At 41.6% G+C, this 19,412-nt stretch overlaps 1 protein-coding gene across 3 annotated transcripts in view; it reads right to left on the bottom strand.

The window, feature by feature from the left end:
* SNX29 (sorting nexin 29) overlaps positions 1 to 19,412 on the bottom strand; it is a 464,358-nt gene that overhangs the window by 413,624 nt on the left and 31,322 nt on the right. For all 3 annotated transcript variants that reach the window (XM_029577102.1, XM_029577103.1, XM_029577101.1), the window contains exons 4-7: positions 13,162 to 13,286; positions 5,048 to 5,228; positions 3,554 to 3,624; positions 526 to 774 (exon numbers count right to left, since the gene is read on the bottom strand). In XM_029577102.1, coding sequence (XP_029432962.1) covers positions 526 to 774; positions 3,554 to 3,624; positions 5,048 to 5,228; positions 13,162 to 13,286 — 626 coding nt within the window. The remainder of the gene's footprint in view (positions 1 to 525; positions 775 to 3,553; positions 3,625 to 5,047; positions 5,229 to 13,161; positions 13,287 to 19,412) is intronic.

Raw genomic sequence — 19,412 nt, 5'->3', positions numbered from 1 at the left:
AACAGTATTGTCCAGTTCCCAATGTACTTCCACTTAACCCCAACCTTGGTTTAATACAGTCTTATCCAGGTCCCAATGTACACTCACCCAGTGTATTTTCTCATCCTATAACTCAACATACGTAACTTTTTACCCGCATACGATACCTGTTTTGTTCTCGATTGTATAAACTCTCCCATTAATTTCAATGATGCAGTTTCCTGAACCATTTCATATTACAGTATATTCAGTTTAAGTTCCCTGTACCAGTTCTTGTATTCACTGTTTTATGTACTGCCTTTGTGCGAAGTTGCAGTTTTTTGTAAACTGGGGTGATTTGTATCCCATACAGGAACCTCGGTATATAAAAAGTTTATAAATAATTATTTATTTATTTATTCATTTATTTAAATAAATAAATAAATCTCTGGAAAATGGCTCTTGCACAGTGCAGAATCTTGCAGAGGTCAACTCATGAGCACTGAAAGAAATAGGACTTCGGTAGATGAACATGAGAAGATAGCGTTAACAACTTGAATAACTTACCAGAGCTGGCATTCTTAGATACAACTGGGAGTGGGTCAAAGTCTTGCTCAGATTTGATGAGGATGGAGACTGCAGAAGAAGCAGTTATTTCTCTGAGAAGGCTACTGACACTCTGGGTGGATTCCTTCAACAATGAGGTTACATTTTGTGTTGATTCCTTTAAAAGGTCAGAGACTGTGGGAGCACATTTAGCCTGTCCATTCAAATCCTTGTTGTCAATGTTGATTGCAAAAAGGATGGAATTCAAGCCTTTAAACAAAACAATAAGAAAATGATCCTAACATACGTTCTACATTAAAAAAAAAAAAAAAACCAACAGAGTTCAGCACTTACACATTTGATCATAACACTGCTTGTAGGACAAGTATTCCTTAATCTTCCGTTTCTTTTCATATTTCTCTTCTTAGAGTTAAGTACAGTAATATTTTTTTAATCTTACTGGCTATTTATTCACGTAAGATTTATGTACATGCAGTAAGATTTATTAATCTTACTAGCTCATTATTCACGCTTTAAACATTCCTTACATTTATCTACGTCCTGTTGACGAGTTATTATTATTGTCTATGTAATATTTAATTTGTATTATTTATATTTATATGTTATATGTTATATGTTACTCATATGTTAAGAAACGCTGTTTAATGTAACGCCTTTATTGCGACAGTTTTGTTCTATGTAAACCGACCTGATTCGATACTTGTATTGAGAATGTCGGTATATAAAAATCCGAAATAAATAAATAAATAAATAAATATTTTCAAGACAGATTGAGGAATTTATAAAATGTTCGCCAGTTTGAATCAAGTCACTTGTATAATTAGCAAAGTTTGTAAATGTTGATGCCAATTCTCCATATATCTGTCTGTACAGTGACCCCCAAATTAATGGAGCATTGACTGGTGGTAAGCAGACAAAGCAGGGTATTCTCATAAACCATAAACAAAATATTTTTAAACATGATCGTAAAATAGGTGCTTCTGGAAGTGCCACTTATAACCTATCCTCCCAGAAAAAGTTTGTGCTGTCAGTTTTCTTTTGTTTAAGTCCAGCAGTTTCTTCCTGCTCCAATTCAATCACAATCGGCTCTTATTGAACTATGGTGCCATGGGCTTTTATTCACAACTACCCAGAGGGAGGGGTGCTCCCCATTTTCATGTCTCCCTCCAAAATCAGCCCAGCATCACAGCAGCAGTCCTCAGCCAGGTACCACAATCCGTGGCTCCTTCCAAAGCCCTGCTACCATGGGCTCTAAGTTTGGCCACCAGGTATTTTCATTGTCCAATGACAGACTTCCTATACTCCCCTCTTGCCCACTCACTGGCAAGTATCCCAAGCTTCAATCAGCCCAGAGAGCTGAAGCCAGGCAGGGGGCTTAAACCTAGGTCTTCCACATTATAGTGCATATCATTTTGCCACTGGGCCAACCCCATGTCCTGTAATTTTAAAATTAGAACAGATTGTATTTAATGTCCAACACTCAACTAATAACTTATAGAAAAAAAATATATAACCTTCAAACTGAAAAACTAAAACTAAATGTCTTCATATTGCATTAAAATACATGCATAAACAAGTTATATTACTAAGAAAACAATTAAAAATTGTACTTTTTTTTAATTAAAAAAATTTTTACCAACCTGTCACGGAGCTGAGGCAGTCCCGTTGGGGTGAGTGATCCGGGCTCCCCGGTATCACCCCAAGCTCTAGCGCACTGGTGGCAGAGTAGGGCCCTCGACCCTTAGCCACAGCCGACGTGCACACCGGGAGGGATGATCCCCTCAGAACCTAACCAGCTCCCGGGAGCCTGACAGATGCCCTCCAATCGAAGGACAGCTCAAGTTCCTGCTTCTGTATTTTTTTTTTAAACAACTTTAACGAAAAAGGCCTAGTCCTAACTCTTCTCAACACTAAATGCTGCTTTTTTTTTTTTTTTTTTAAAGAACTAGTACAGACTGTGACTGTTGCACCCCTACCATCTGCTGGAGACAGAGTAATACTGGCAGACTGTGGGTGGCACCTGGGTATATAAGGCAGAGTCTGTTGAAACTTGCTCTGTCTCCATCTGCTGGTGGGGAGGCAAAACCCAGGAGTCTGGAATGATCCGGGTACGTACAGAGAACATGTCTGTTAAACAAATCCGATCAATCTGCATGTTACCTATTCCTATCAATTAAGGTCATCCTATACAATGCCATTTTACCAAAATTATACCCACTGCAACCAGTGGCTCAGTGACAGTGCTTGCAAGTCAGGTCACCCAATTCCTGGGTCAGCTGGAGCTGGGGTCTTATGGAGGCAACATTCACAGCCGGGGGAAAAGATAGGCCTGGTCATTGCTTAAGGGTGATACCTAGGGGCCAGGTCCAGGGCCTATGACTGCACACTTCTGGAAGGAGGTGCAAGATCCTTGGCTCAGGACCACCACAGCAATGACCTGCTATTAAGTTCACTTAGAGAATAGCCACTGCCATTAGCAATGGTAACATGGAATAGACTTAGTTTTTGGGTACTTGCCAGGTTCTTATGGCCTGGATTGGCCACTGTTGGAAACAGGATGCTGGGCTTGATGGACCCTTGGTCTGACCCAGTATGGCAACTTCTTATGTTCTTATGACTGCTAGGAGGGGATATAAAATAGAGGGAAAATCCCCGGGTAGCTGCAAAATAAAGCTCATGACACCAGATTCCAGCCCTGGTCTGACTGAGCTGGAACTACAAAGGAGCAGGAAGAAGCTGCCGAGTTAAAATAAAATAATGATACCCAATGCATTCATCTGTATTAACCTCTCATCCAGACAGGCCACTGAAGAAGATAGGATGTTAGGCTCAATTAACCATTGATCTGACCCAGCATGGTATTTCTTAAGTTCTTATGATTATCAAATTAATAATCAAAAGCTAACCTTGCCTTTCAAAAATAAAATTAACTGCAATTTTAATTTTTAGAAAATATGGATATAACATGAGTATTTAGTATAGCAAGAATTATAATTTTGCTTTGGTTTTCTAAACCAGAAGGGCTTACCTGCTGCCATGGTAGGAAGCATACTAGACCGTTCCTCATCCATCATAAAAGACCAGTCTTCATAGAAGACACTGCAAATGGCAAACAATTTTACTCCAGTACATTCTACATAGACAAGAAAAATACAGTATTAAAGAATCTATAAGGTAGATTTTAAAAGCCTTTCGCGCACAAAAAAGGCCACATACGCACCTAAGTGGGCCATGCAGGAGCTACGCAAATTTTTAATAGCCGGGAATGGCCCTTGTACATGCAGAGACTGCATTGTAGAAATCAACTCCTTTTCATCACTTTTAAGGTCTAAAATACTTTACTGATGTCAATTTTACTATAAATACCTCTGAATGTGTCTGTAACACCCCCACTAACCCCAACCCACCTCCCTAAAACTCACTTGTTTCTTTTTGATTTCTCTACTTATTATGGAGTAGTTCCTTTTGGATTTATTTTTTTTTTAAACTTATTTGTTTGCTTTGCTGAGTGCTCTAGGGCCCAGGGACTCAGATTTTTGGTAACAGCAGAGGAAGCGCAGTCTTTCCTAAAGAAAGGCCCCAAAGGACTAGGTATTTCCTCTAGGAGGAATGGATCCACATCCATTGGTGGGAGAAAGAAGAAGACTGGGATCACAATCATCCAATCATCTCTAGAGATTCAAGAGGGAAAAGGAGAAGGTTGGACAACACCCTTCTGGTACTGCGAGAGGGAGGAGAGGAGAATGTGGGGTAACAGGACGGAAAAGATATGGAACTGGGACTTGACACTTCTATAACTAAACTGAAACAAGTACCTATTCACCCAGCCATGGGAAGGAAGCTTAACCACTACTCTGAATGACTGAATTGGCCTAAATTATTTATTCAATTGGAGGTAATCTCTATTTACTTGTAACTGAAAGCTTGAAGTCACAAATTTATTGCGGATCTAAAATGCAGAGACTGAACTGTAAATATCCAGAGCTGTAAAGCACTTTACAATCATGTCCATCTATGATCAGTAAAGGCTATGTTGGAAACCATACCTGCTTCCGGCATGCTCATTACTGCTGTTGTCACTTATAAGATCATTAGTGCTGTTTACAAGGACTTTATTGCCACGTAAGAACTAAGCAACAGACAGGGCCTAGACGCTAATCTTCCTCCCCTTCAAACTCAGGAAATCTTGGACAACAGATGAAATTTACATCAAGAGAAATTTTACTTTCTAAGACTATACTTGTGGTATGGTTTCTGGGACCCTATCCAGGATTTGTCAGCCCAGGGTTTACACTTATTTAGTGCGTACATGAGAGAATTTAATCTCAGATTACAAACAAGGAAAGACAGTTGCTGCTGCAGGGGCGATGCCTGCCAAAAAGGAAAGAAAACTAAAGGAGGTTAAGTCACAAGGAAGGTATCCAGTGTCAGCAAGCAGATCGGAATCACTCCAGGGCAATTCTTCTGAAGAGGCAGAAAAAGCTGGAGATTAAAAAAAAAAAACAACAAAAAAAAGGTTTACCTAAGTCGGTTTTTATCTCCAAGAAGCATATGTACATATCTCTCCAGGGAATGTTCATTTAAAGCACATCGCAGCCAGGCACGTCCCCTACCAACATCTGTAGTGATAGTTTTTAGAGAGTAGAAGCGCTGCAGTTCGTGTTTATTCAAAATTTCTTTCACATAATACCAAAACACTGGATCTGTAAATAAAAGCAAAGAAAGATGAACTTTCTGGTCTTCCTTGGCAAGTTTCTAAGTCACTAACACCATTATTAACCTCCCAGAGCAGCAGCCCAATAGTTCTAACGCAAGGTCTGCTATCATTAAATAAAGTTTCAAATCAACATTCTAGAAAATTATAGTTCCACATCACTTTTGTGAAATTAAAATTTGTAGTAAATACAGGATTTTAGTGATTCTGACACAGGAAAGAGACAATACGTCTTCCCTCACAGATTGTTTCATTTCTTAGTAAGATATTTTTCCTTCTTTGCTGTTTGACTAGGATATTCTACACAGTATGCACCTTCAATGTGTGACCCTTCAGCTTTCATTCATTTAATAAATAATAATCTGGAATTTAAAAAGTGCAGAGAGAGAGAGAGAGATGGAGAGAGTGAGTAATACTAACATACATATCATGTTTATTTTTAATTTTGTTATAAACGAGAAGCATTAATTTGGGTATGCATGCAAGAAGGAAGGCCCGAAGTAGTATAGTGAAATTGAAAGGTGACAAGGAGCTGAATAAACAAGAGATGAATAAATGGCAGAAATATGAAATAATTCGGTGTTCACTAAAAAAGATCTTGGAGAAAGACTATTACTGTTTGACAAGACCATAGATGGGGATGGGGTAAAAGCAACTCCATTTACCAAAAAGAATGTATGTGAAGAGATAGGGACACCGAGAGGACAAGGCTATGGGGCCAGGAGAGGTACATCCCAAGATATTAAGGGAGCTCAGAGATGTGCTGGCAGGTCCGCAGAAAGACCTGTTCAATAGATCCCTGAAAATTCGAGTGGTGCTGCAAGATTGGAGAAGAATGGTTGTGCTCCTGCTTCATAAGAATGGTAGCAGAGAGGAGGCTGGAAACTACAGGCCAGTTAGCTTCCCCTCGGTGGTGGGAAAACTAATGGATTCTCTGCTGAAGGAAAGGATAGTGAACTACCTACAATCCGGTGGGTTGCTGGACCCAAGGCAGCATGGATTCACCATGGGAAGGTCCTGTCAGACTAATATGATTGATTTTTTTTTTTTTTGATTGGGTGACTAGAGAAATGGATCAAGAAAGAGCACATGATGGATTTCAGCAAAGCTTTTGATATGGTCCTGCAGAGGAGGCTCATGAATAAAATTAAAAGCTTGGGAGTGGGTGCTAAAATAGTGGAGTGGATTACAAACTGGTTGGCTGTATAACAGCACATGGAACCTACTCTAAAGAGAGAACAGTGTTAAGTGGAGTGCTACAAGGATCAGTTTTGGGACCAGTTCTGTTCAATTATCTTCATGAGCAAAATTGTGGCAGGGATAGAAGGTAAAATTTGTCTATTTGTGGATGATAGTAAGATCCGTAACAAAGTGGACATGCCTGAAGGAGAAGAAAGAATGAAAAGTAATTTAAGAAAGGTCGAACAGTGGTCACAGATTTGGCAGCTTGGAGCCAATGCCAAGAAGTGCGGAGTAATGCATCTGTGCTGCGGTAATCCAAAAAGCTGTGTGTGTGATGGGGGTGGGGGGTGAAAGACTAATGTGCACAGACTGGGAGAGGGACCTTGGGGTAATAGTGTTGAGTGATCTGAAAGCAATGAAGTAATGTGACAAGGCAATAGCTAAAGCCATAATAATGTTGGGCTGCACAGAAAGAGGAGGTAATAATCCCCTTGATTAGGTCCTTGGCGAGGCCTCACTTGGAGTACTGTGTTCAGTTCTGGAGCCTGTATCTCAAATAGGATAAAGACGGGACAGAAGTGGTCCACAGAACAGTGAACAAAATGGTGTGGGGTCTCCTATCAGAAGGCTGAAGGATATGAATATATGTGTATCCTGGAAGGGAGGAGGTGCAGGGGAGATATGATACAGACCTTCAGATACCCTAAAGGTTTTAATGATGCATGAACTTTGAACCTTTTCCACTGGAATGAAATCAGTAGAACTAGAGGTCACAAAATGAAATTCCAGAGGGGACGACTCAGAACCAACATCAGGAAATATTTCTTCACAGAGAGGGTGGTGAATGCCTGGAATGCCCTTCTGGAAGAGGTGGCAAGGATGAAGACAGTAAATGAATTGAAAAGGGCATGGGATAACACTGTGGATCCCTAAAGGCTAGAGGTTGGAAATGAAGAAAAGGGTGAACAGGGGTAACCTGCATGGAGCAGCAGTTATTACCCTTAAAGACATGGGGATTAATACCCTTAACCAATTAACCTTGATGCTTCTGACAATCCCCTGCTTTTCTCCTATAGACATGGTAGAAATGTTAGAGACTATGTTGTGTCAGCTACACTTCAGATCTCAGCATCATCAAGCACTGACATTACGGACCATTGCCCTTGTGATTCTTGTGACATGTGCATTACTACTTTAGCTGGTACAGAGCGGGAATATTCTCTTACAGATATAAAGATTGTTCATGCTAATTCCACCTCTCAAAACATGGTTTATCTGCTGCTTTATTCCTGTTAATTCACTTATATAGGGCGAACTACCAGGAAGATTAGAACCCATCTCATCGGGCATAGGAGTCGTATTAACACCAAGGATTTATATGCCCTGTGTGTGGTGCACTGCACTGAATCAGGTCATTCTTTTGCTGATTTTCAATGGACTGTTTTGGAACAGGTTCAAATCCCGGCTGAGGGAGGTGACTAATGCAATTTTGAATAAACGTGAACAATTTTGGATCTTTTACATGAATTCAATAGCACCTTATGGACTTAATGAAAAAAATAGAACGGCACGCTTTTTATCAGCCCTATTTGTTTTCCTCTTTTGCTATAATTATTCATGATTGACAGGTCTGTTCCCCGCGCCTGTCCCTTTAAAGCCCTTACACATCACAAATAATCCAACATGACCATCAATTTTTGAACACATTGTTTGTTTTTCAACAATGTTTTAATTGCAATTTAAAAAGACATTAAAAAAAAAACAAACAAAAACTATTTCTGTCTAATCCGCATCCGATTGAGCTGTCCAGGTGGCCTGTGCATTGCAGGACATACAATCTGGCTTGCTGATACAGTATTGATTAATAGGTTCTTGCAAGACAGGGTTACAGATAAAAATTAGTAATATTAAGAGTTTCCTTGTGTTTTTGGTTTAAGATCCAGTTTAACACAGACGTATGATTTATTCTTGTGAAAAAAATTTCCAAACACTTAACAAATTATTTTGAGTATAGTCATAGTTATTAAGTTGCATTCATTAAGTACGCCAGTTACATACTTAATGGAACCACAAGATAGACTCTGATAAGTGGATCTGGACAGAACGATGCAATGTGTTGAATCAAGCTGAGCAACACAGTAATCATGGAGTAGAGTGAAAACCAATCCATAGTATGATGCACACAAACTTTTAAATAGTGAGAGTGGAACACAGTATTGCCCAGTGCCATGCAAAAGATCCAGGTTTAGAGGTCACATGATGCTGTGAAGGAAAGCAGACATAGTACCTGATCTCCCCGGGAACCCTCTCCTCCTTTTCTTTAATTTGCAGCGCTTTCTGCTCATTCAATCAGCCGGCTTCCAGCACACCACTGGTTGGAGCCCAGGAAATGCGACTAATTTCGCAGCCTCTCCTCCTTAAATGGCATCCAAATCAGCAAAGAAGGAGAATGACAAGGTGAGGGGCAGTGAATCCAAAATGGCCGACGTGCCGAACCCGACGCGCTCTGATGTGGCAGCTGGCATGCTTGCAGCCCTCGATGGCAAGTTTGCTCAAATTTTCACCCAGCTTTCAGGGGTAAGCATTCAGCTGGCACAAATTCAGCAGCAATTACAATCTGCAGAGCAGCGGATTTCTGATAAGACCTCCTCCATGTGCACAGACATGCAGCAGCTGCATGCCTTACGCGAGTCCCTGCAGTCCAAAGGGGACGACCTAGAAAACAGATCTTGCAGAAATAACTTGCGGCTGGTGGGGGATTCCCGAATCCCTTCCAGACAGGGATCTGGGGCCACGGCTGGAGGCTTGGCTAACTCAAACCCTAAGCCTCACAAATACCCATGGCGCCCTGAGGATTGAGAGGGCCCATCGTATCTGGGGATCGCACCCCTCTTAAACCCAGAGCCAGTGATATTTCGAGTCCTTAATTTTTTTTTTTTTGTTATTAACATTTTTATTAAGTTTTGAAGTAAACTTACAATATAAGTACAGATGCATAACCTCATGTTCAGCAGGAATAATCATACAAAGAATTTTGTTCACGAAATCCTAAGAGCATATTGCCGCCAGAAAGACCTCTGCTTTGAGGGGGGGGGACAGATTATTGCTTTGCCATGATCACTGTGCGGCGGTGGCTTTGCGGAGGAAGACGCACACGGTTTTTCTTAACGGGCTAATTTTGGCCATTTTGGTAGGTATTAGGGGTGGAGGGCTCTTTTTTTGCCTTCACCCAATGCCTCTCAGAACTGGGGTTTTATTTTTTCTCTTGGGGGTGGGGGGGGGGAAGGGATTGGCTGCTGAGAAGACACGTATTGTGTCGTTTCTATTGCTGTTCTTTTTTGCTGCTCCATTTTTTTGTGTTTTGAATTGTTTCCTAGCAGAGGGGCATCTCTATCCTGTGTGGTACAGATTTCTTGTCTCTCTCTTTTCCAGGATTATTCTGCGGCGGTGCCTTTGTAGAGGGAAGCGTTTGCACCTCCATGGAGCCCTGAAGGTTTGAATCGGGCTCCAAATATGCTTTGCTATAGGCCCTAAACTGAAGCAAAATCTAAATGAATGGCACTCAAATAATATTAATTAAATCAATTTAAACCATGGCTCTCAACCATCTGCATCTTTTAGCTTAGATGGCAAAGTCAGATGTTTGGTTTTGCTAAAACACGATATGAATTTGACTCAAGTTTTAGAGTCCAACAGTAGCAGCTGCTACATTTGCTTAAATGGACATTTTTGTGTTTGGAAAATCTGATACAGCAGCAGTGATTTAACACAAATTGGCAGCAAAGTAAAAAAGCTTAAGTGCTATTACAGCAGCAATCCATGACAGCTAGAAGGCTTTTCTGATGGAAGAGAGCATAAAATAAACTCCTGGACCAAACTCTTGGCAAATAAGGCATTTTTCCAGTTGCTTGTTGAGCAGGAACAAACTTTCAAAAGTTGTCATTACTATTATTGAGAGACTGCCAAGCCTCGACTTGGCAGCCGTAATTAACCCGGAGCTGAGCTGGCCAATACCCCGCTCCCTACCACCCAAGGAAAGGCAGAATGTAGAGGGGCCTGGACTGGAGCAGCGGTCGCTACTCACTGGCAGTAAAGCTTTAGTGAGGCAGGGCTGGGGGTTTGACAGGATAGCTGCGGAGGATTTCCTTCACCCGGTCCAGCAGGCACAAAGCAAGTTGCTCTGCAGGCGTGTGTATGTGTTTTTCTAGTTATTTAGGGTGTTTGATGTTTGCCAGTGCACAGGTGGAGGTGGCTGTATATGTGCGAGGTCACATCGGAGTTTCTGTGAATCGAGCGATCTGCTGCCTGAGGCAAAAAATTAGATGCCCCTCCCTTTTACACACACACACACACACACACACGCTCTCTCATTGTATCTTCTCACCTCGATTCTCATGAGCCACAGGAACCTCCTATTTCCCCAGGCCCTCAGGACATGCGCTCCTCTTCTTCCTCCTCCAGTAGCGTCGGCTCGCTCTGCCTTTATTTTCTGCCTGCAGCCTGACACTATAGCTCCTCCATCTGCGTCTTCAGTTCCTCGCGGAGGAGGGTGACGCTCCTGCTAGTCTTACTTGCCACGCAGCACCAGGCTTCACGCTTTCTTCCGAGGGCACGGGTGCTGATACACCTCCTTCTTTGAGCGCGTGCTGCCACAGGCCCTCTCTCTCTCTCTCTTCCAGCCTTCTGCAGCGGGGCACCCAGAGTTTTCGGGTGTTGGCCCGGAGACCCAGCAATTCGTTCAGAATTCCGGAGTCTCTGGGCCAAATCCGGAGAGTTCCCAGGTATGAATGTGAGGCAGCCACGGCGGGGGGCGGGCAGTGTGAGGCACATGCCACTATGGCGTTCCGAGGGGGGGCATTTTTTTGCTGCCTCAAAATTCTGCCGCCTGAAGCGGCCATCTCACCCGGGCTCATTATAGACCCACCCCTGGTGAATAGTCAGTCTGGACAGCAAGGAGGGGTTGCAGGGGGGCATCGGAATGCGTGTAGTGCTGCCTCTAGGTTTTGCAATGCTCGGTTGTCATGTTTGATCTAGGAGAGCAGTCAGCGAACGGTACTACGGGACTGTGAGGCGTTGCCCTGGGGTTGAGGCCAGGGGGGTGTTTGTCCAGCTAAGGGATAGGACTTCCAAACCCCCCCAGTTTAATAGCCTCCCCTCTCCCTTGTGAGCCATGACCTTTAAAATCCCGCTGATCTAACTAAAATTTTTTCTTTTACAACTTTCATGTCATCCATAGCAGAAGTAAAGTTACATGGCAGGGGAGCCCGGCATGCGCCTGTAAGTATTTATGTGCGAATTTCAATGTGAAATCCCGGAAAGCCCACGGCTGCCCAGACCACGCCCCGCCACTATTTTTGGAACTTTTCATTTGGGCGTGTAGCGGCAAGTACACGCGTGTCCGGGCAGCTTTTAAAATCTGCTTGGCGCACGCCGGCATGACTTATGCACGTGCGCCGGGCTTTTAAAATTCACTTTTTGGTATGTAATATTTTGCACCTATCGAGGGGTTGTAGTATATTGATAGTGCACCAATTTGGCACTCTAACTAACGGGAAGAGCAAGGGCCGACTCTAGGCTAATCTGTGCCAAAACTGAAATAAAGTCCCTCCCCCTTCGTGTCAGCAGCAGCAACGGCACAGCACGCCTCAACCCCGCGATCAGCAGCATACGCTCCCTCTTCTCTCCCTGCCCAGCAGCATCCCTCCTCTCTTTCCCTTCTTGCCCAGCATGCCCCTCTCTTTCTCTCACTCCTTGTCTCTTCAGCAGATGGGCTCCAACAGACGCACGGGCTTCCTCCCTTTCTTCAGGGTCCTTGAGCTGACCTGTCCTTCAAGTCAATTGGCAGAAAGATTCCAGGTCTAAGTAGCAACAGTACACTCTGCACAGTACACTTTTCAGAACACATATGTGCTATACATTTCTTAGCACAGTCTTAGTACATAGTCCCAAAAAATTCATCTCCACCAAATGGACTATGATGTAGTGGGGTAAATCGTACTGGCACACAGTCTGTAAGAAACTTGTTAACTATGTCACACATAACTAAACAAACTATAATATACAAAGATATAGGACATGATGTTGTATCCTAAATAGTAATTAAAAATGAAGACAATCTATAATCTGTAGATTTCTTTTTGCAAGTGTATACATTTTTATTTTATTTAAAACTTTTCTATACTGACATTCATAGGAATATCAAATCGGTTTACATTGCAAAAGAGGAAACAGTTAACTTTTGGAGAAGGAATTAGAAAGTTACATGGAACAAGGGAGAGCTGGAACTTGGGTGTAAGAGAGAGAGAAAAGAAGAAAAGAGTAATAGAAACGGGGATTTAGGTATATAATTAGGGATTTAAGAATCTTGAATTTACAATTAGAGGTATATATTTATAAAGTTAACGTTAACATTTCCTATTAACTTTATACGGTACCTGACAACCAATTCATCCAACACCAATTTACATGAAATTCTAGGTAGGCCTAACGTTCCAAAGAGTTTTAAAGTGTTCTCACTCCAAAACCAAGGATATCTTCTAGGACTTCCTCAAAGTTTGCATAATCAGGAATGTAATGTAAAAATGAAATTAACAAGCAAAATACTATGGATTTCAAAACCATTTAAATAGTAACATGAGCACACCAACTTGCAATTTGGTTCAGAATCTACTTATGCACATTGTTCAGTGAAAAAAATGTCAAAATATAATTAGAGAGAGCTGAGTAATAGCTGTAGTTACCTGTTTCTGTTTTACTTGAGAATCCTGCTGCCTGCTTGATTGCTGCTGCTGTTAATGCTAAGCCTCTGCTCCTTTTCAAGCCATGCTGCAGTACAGCTTCAAACTGAGCACACAAGCAAATAACTCTGCAATACAATAAATGCGAAAATAAACAACCAAGTGAAGAGAGAAATAAATAGGGTCTCTTTGAATAATGCGGGGCTCAAATAAAGGCAGAGACTTTCGCGCATCACAGCATCTGCGCTCTTGGAGCCCGGTCAAAGGATGCTACGCTTCTGGTTTCATTGTGCCCTCTAACAAGCAAATGACAAGTCACTGCAATTAATGTTAATTTTGTCTCATCAACTCTTGGAAGCCATTCAGCCTTCCAATGCAATACAAATTTATTAAGACCTAATATAAACCATTTAGAGAAGCAACATAATGCAGTTATCAAGAAAAGAAATAAAGTTGATTTAAGAGGTAAGAAAACAATTCAGGCCTCTGCATAAATGACAACTCACTGAAAATTTCAGTTCCTCATGGGACAGTAACTTTCAAACAGCTGCGCGGGCATACACATACGTGCGTATGCTGGCGCGCGCCCGGAGACGTGACCACTTTATATCATACTCATATATGATGTAAAATCAGCTGAACGCGCAATTTTCATATGGTCGTGCACAAATGCCAGCACTACTGCATAAGTGGGGGGATTTTATTAGATACGTGGGCCAATGCAATTACCAGTTTCCCCAGTCTAGTTTGCTCAATTAAAAGGACAGGACTTCCTAACTCCCTAGTTAATATGCCTGCCTTTTATGCTTTTATCCTCAATCTTTAAAAGCCCGCTAACTAGCCTCGGGTTTTTTTTTTGTTGTTTCATTACTTACACACATCCATAAGCGGAAGTAAAGTTATACGGTAAGGGACCCCGGAGTGCACTTGTGCGCATAAATACTTACGCGTACATTTCACGTTACATACCTGGACCGCCCATGCCCCAACTGTTTTTTTGGCCTTTCCCATGTGTGTGTGTACCGGGAGATATGCGCGTACTCAGGCGCTTCTTAAAATCCGCACGGCGCGTGCCAGCCCGAGATACTCATGAATCTCCCGGTTTTGGTGCACATAGGGCTATTAAAATTCACCTTTCAGGTTGCTTTGTCCAAATGCATAAACTTTTGTATAATTTTGTACACATATATATACACACACACACACTGACACATTGGGGAGTAAATTTAGAAAGGATTTACATGAATAAAACTGGATTTTACACGTGCAAATGGACTTTTGAAAATTGCTACATTATGTGCCAAGTGTAAGTATTTATATGCATAACAGGCTTTCAAAAATTGCTATGATTGTATGTTACATTTACACATGTAACTCTATTGAAAAGTGCCTCCTATGCTTTTATGATATACTTTTATGCATCAAATTTTAAAAAGAAAAATAACTTTCAGTGTTATTTTTTGCTGTTATCCACATTGTGACCAATGTAATTTCTTCTAATATGAATGGGAAGGATACAAAGACTAGAGATAATGGATACCAACATTTACCAAACAGGCAGGCCAATGCAATATCATGCGCTCAGGCTAGCGTACAGATTAACCTGCAGTTGGACGCGCTTTTTGGATGCGCGTCCATAACACCTTATGCAATAAGGGGATTAGTGCGTGCAAACCAGAGCGTAGCTAATAGCGCTCATCACATTTAAATGCCATGTTGATGAGGCTATTAGTCAGTACCCCCTTTATGTAAAAAATAAATATACGCCCTATGCACACATTTTTACCCTCAAAAATTAACAGCAGCCCCAGATCTGGCATTCTTCTCCCCACCCTAGTCTTCGGTTCATAACGCTCTAAATGGTTCGGCAAAAATGCTAATACCTTGTTACTGTCCAAGTTTTTACCCCCTGTTCAATATACTTCCCCTATGTTTTGATGTAAACCGATGTGATATGACTGGTCATGAACATCGGTATAGAAAAAAGAATGAATAAATAAATAAATCTTGAGAGGCCCCAGAAGTTTGCCTAAAAGCAGAAAATACTGCTTTCCTGTGGTTCCTCCCACTTAATATCGTGGTGATATTAAGTCGGAGGAACCACAGAAAGCAGCAACAAACATTTTTAAAAGTGTCTTGCGGGTGGCCAGGCTATGAAAACGGCAGCTCAGTAAGCGTCCGTTTTCATAACCTGCGACAGCCACTTCTCCTGGGCGAGCAATGCCATGGTTGCTCTAGAAACGCACAATTTATCCCTAGCGCATCCTTTTTAGTGCAGAGGCTCATTTGCCTATTGCACTGAGCGCCCTGGAGAGGTGATTGTGCACGTGTTAAGAAAAAGCATGTCCAGTTTGGACGCATGTTTTTAGCGGAACGGTATTGCATCCACATACTAAAACAATTAGAACAACTTGTAAAAGCTTTTCTGCGGGTTATCTTTAGGATATTCCACTTTAACAACAACAAAAAAATGAAGTAACTATATACTTTAATATTCACATCAGCCTAGTCGTACTCATGACTTCGGGGCGGATTTTCAGAGCCCTGCTCGCCTAAATCCGCCCAAAACCGGGCAGATTTAGGCGAGCAGGGCCCTGCGCGCCGGTGAGCCTATTTTACATAGGCCTACCGGCGCGCGCAGAGCCCCGGGACTCGCGTAAGTCCCGAGGTTCTCCGAGGGGGGCGTGTCGGGGGCGTGTCGGGGGCGTGTCGGGGGCGGGCCCGGTCGTCGCGGCGTTTCAGGGGCGTGTCAGCATCGTTTTGGGGGCGGGTACGGGGGCGTGGCTACGGCCCGGGGCAGTCCGGGGGCGTGGCTGCGCCCTCCGTACCCGCCCCCAGGTCGCGGCCCAGCGCGCAGGAGGCCCGCTCGCGCGCGGGTTTTACTTCTCCCTCCGGGAGGCGTAAATCCCCGGAGAAAGGTAAGCGGGGGGTGTAGACAGGGCCGGGCGGGTGGGTTAGGTAGAGGAAGGGAGGGGAAGGTGAGGGGAGGGCGTTAGAGGATTCCCTCCAAGGCCGCTCCGATTTCGGAGCGGCCTTGGAGGGAATGGGGGTAGGCTGCGCGGCTCGGTGCGCGCCGGCTATACAAAATCGATAGCCTTGCGCGCGCCGATCCAGGTTTTTAGCAGATACGCGCAGCTCCGCGCGTATCTACTAAAATCCAGCATACTTTTGTTTGCGCCTGGAGCGCAAACAAAAGTAGGCCTATTCGCGGAGTCTGAAAATCCGCCCCTTAGTCTATCATCACAAATGGCCCTCTCCATTGCCCCCCGTTAGTACAAACAAAAAAGGCTGACTCAGTTGAAAATTTCAACTCAAACCATCCAGAGGTAGCTTTCTATGGAACTAAAATGAAGCAGATTTACAGGGCACTGTGGAAATGTTTGTCATATATTTTTTACTTGTCAGTGGGAGGTTCATATTCAGACAGTCCAGATAGCAAAGTGAGCCAGATAAACTTATCTGGCTAACTTTGGAGGCATATTCAATAGTGCAGCTGCAGTACTGAATTTAGACAGCTATCTTAAAGTTAGCCGGCTAGTTATAGCCAGCTAACTTTAGGACAGCTCTCTGGCCCAACCACACTTAGCCGGCTAAATCATCTGGGTAACTCTGAACATCTGAATAACTTAGCCAGCTAACTCAACTCCTCCAGCTAAATTCTAGTCATCTAACTTATTAGCCAGCTACAATTTATCCAGATATGTGCTCAAATATTCATTTAGCTGGCTAACTGCTTTTGAATATGGATTTCCCCGTTAAAATCGACAACTTTAGTATCCTGGGTTATCTACTGTTCATGAGCACTGAATTCATTAGAAAATGTAATTTAAAAAAAATCGTAACAGACTCACAGGTTTATTTCGATTTTAGATATCCATTTTAGAGAGGAGCTCTCAATTACAGGCTGCTGGCCTAGACCCAAAGGGTCTCATTAAATTCTGTTTCTGGCTTAGTTCGTTATGCCTGCACTGACAGCATGCACTTGATAATATTATTTTTCTGAATAGTACAAAATCATTCTATTTTCCCTAAAGAAGTGCTGGGTATTGTTAACATTTATTCTGAAGTACAATGAAGGAGAACTAAAACTTCTACAGCTAGATGCAAAAGAAATTAATTTATTTTGATTCTCTACAGTGCCTCCTCTTCTTTTACTATTTCCCATGAAGACTCTTCAAGTTGCTTCAGCAGGGATGAGAAATCACAATATCAACTTTGAGATAAAGGTGTCAACCAAAGCTTGGTATTAGAAATTCCAACTTTAACTTTGGCAAAAAGGTCCAAACCTTTTAAAGGCAAGTTTTGCACAACAGAAAATCTTGCCGATATTCTTCATTCACTGGCTGCTAAATTATTCCAGCTCATTCTCATACAGTTTGCATGGCTACAAATACAAGGAAAATTGCTATCTCAGGACATTTGGCTTGGATTTGACAATATCCAGAACATAAAATAAATGTGTCCTTTATTTGCGTAATATGCCTCCTTATAATTAGTCAATCAATCTTCGTTTTACAATTTTGCTTTATACATTTTATTGCATTGTTTGGATGTGTTAAGACAAAAACATATAAAAATAGCACGTGGAGACAATGGGGACATTAACAATATGTAAATTGCTATACATCAATCTATGGAACATACGTATTCCATATGACCCCTGGATTGTTTAGTTTCTGATTTATAATAATAAACCACAAGTTAAGTATTTTAAGCTCAGTCACTGTGATGTGATTTCCAAAACTGAAAATTGTACACTTGGTAGCAAAAAAAAAAAAAACCCAGTGAAAAATATTATCCTTTTTCTTATTTTTCATGGCCTGGATAAGGGCCCCAACAGACAACTATAGAATGGGTGAAATATTACATCTTAAACACATTAATCTCTGCAGATTATCTCCCTAAATGCAGGTAAGATGGGCCTCCATTTTTACCTTTTTTTTAGCCTAGATCAGAAGCACATGATTGACAGAAAATATAGCCAGTATAACATCACAAAGAAAAACGTAAGAACAGAAAGGCACCTCAAATGTATATTATAATTGTAAAGTGAGATTATAAAAGGATCACCATACTAAGCACTACTGCTCCTTTAAACCGTCATTGCTTTATGTATAAACATCAGTCCATTAGTTCTATCATTTTTTTATGCCAATAAAATATCGCTTATCTTAAAGCAAGCTTTTGTGTTCTTCTTCTTTTTTCATAATAAAGCTGGTATAATAGATTCCATATATATGCATTTAATAACAATCATATAAAACCCTTATTTCAGCAACAATTAAACAAACAAAAAAAATAAGTTTTTAAAACTTTAGGAACACCTCTGGAATTTGTTTAAAGTCATGAAACAGCCAATCCCTGACCAATAGATATAATTGATACCATTGAGATGACCGTCTTCATGGTGGTTGATATCTACCAATAACTGGTTTATTTACATTAAGAAAAATATTCATATAATGCCATAAACATACACTCTATAGTCATGCCAACTCTCCTAAATAAAATTTGGCCTCACTGATAATATTGCAACGCAACTGTCAAATCTCATAATTCACATGAAAATTTACATTTCTCTCCTCTTTTCCCCTTTCTGCTCCTAGTTCTTCTCTCATCCCCTCTGGCCTTCTCTCTTGGAAAGCTGCTGGAACTAGTCCTTAGCCCAACTGCAATGGCAGGTTCCAAATGAGCACGGGGTCCAAACCAGCAAGCGTATGCGCACAGACTTTGCAATGGCTCCATTCCACCCTGTCTACGATACAGGAGACTAGGACTGAGAACACACACTCATTCACAAGCTGCTGCTGCAAGGGACGTTGTATAAACTAGCAGTACTTATATGGCACATTAATTATTAGTTAACACATATCACTTAACACATGGCTATGTCTTTCCTTTGCAACATTCAGTCTTCCTGAATGCACATAACTGTAAAAAATAACCTCTAAAATAGCTTTGCCATGTATATGTAATCCACTACCACTACAAAACAGATCCTATCTATTTAAAGTAATCAAATGTCTATCAAAAAGCAAACAATGTGGGGAAGGAATTGGCTACCATAGCACAAGGCTATAGAACCTACTCATGATATTCAATAGTGCCTAGTTTGGAAATTCGAATCCATTTTTAAATGGTTACAAGATAACCAGCAAAACTATATAATCTGTTGCTTCCGAAGAGGAGCTATAAATTGTTCCTTTACGTGTCAGTTTTTTGGCACTATTACTTTTAAAAGGTTTCAATTTATA

Source organism: Rhinatrema bivittatum, chromosome 14 (assembly GCF_901001135.1).
Source record: "Rhinatrema bivittatum chromosome 14, aRhiBiv1.1, whole genome shotgun sequence".
NCBI lineage: Eukaryota > Metazoa > Chordata > Amphibia > Gymnophiona > Rhinatrematidae > Rhinatrema > Rhinatrema bivittatum.
Note: the sequence above shows the minus strand (reverse complement) of the source record. Positions and strands in the feature narration are given on the sequence as shown.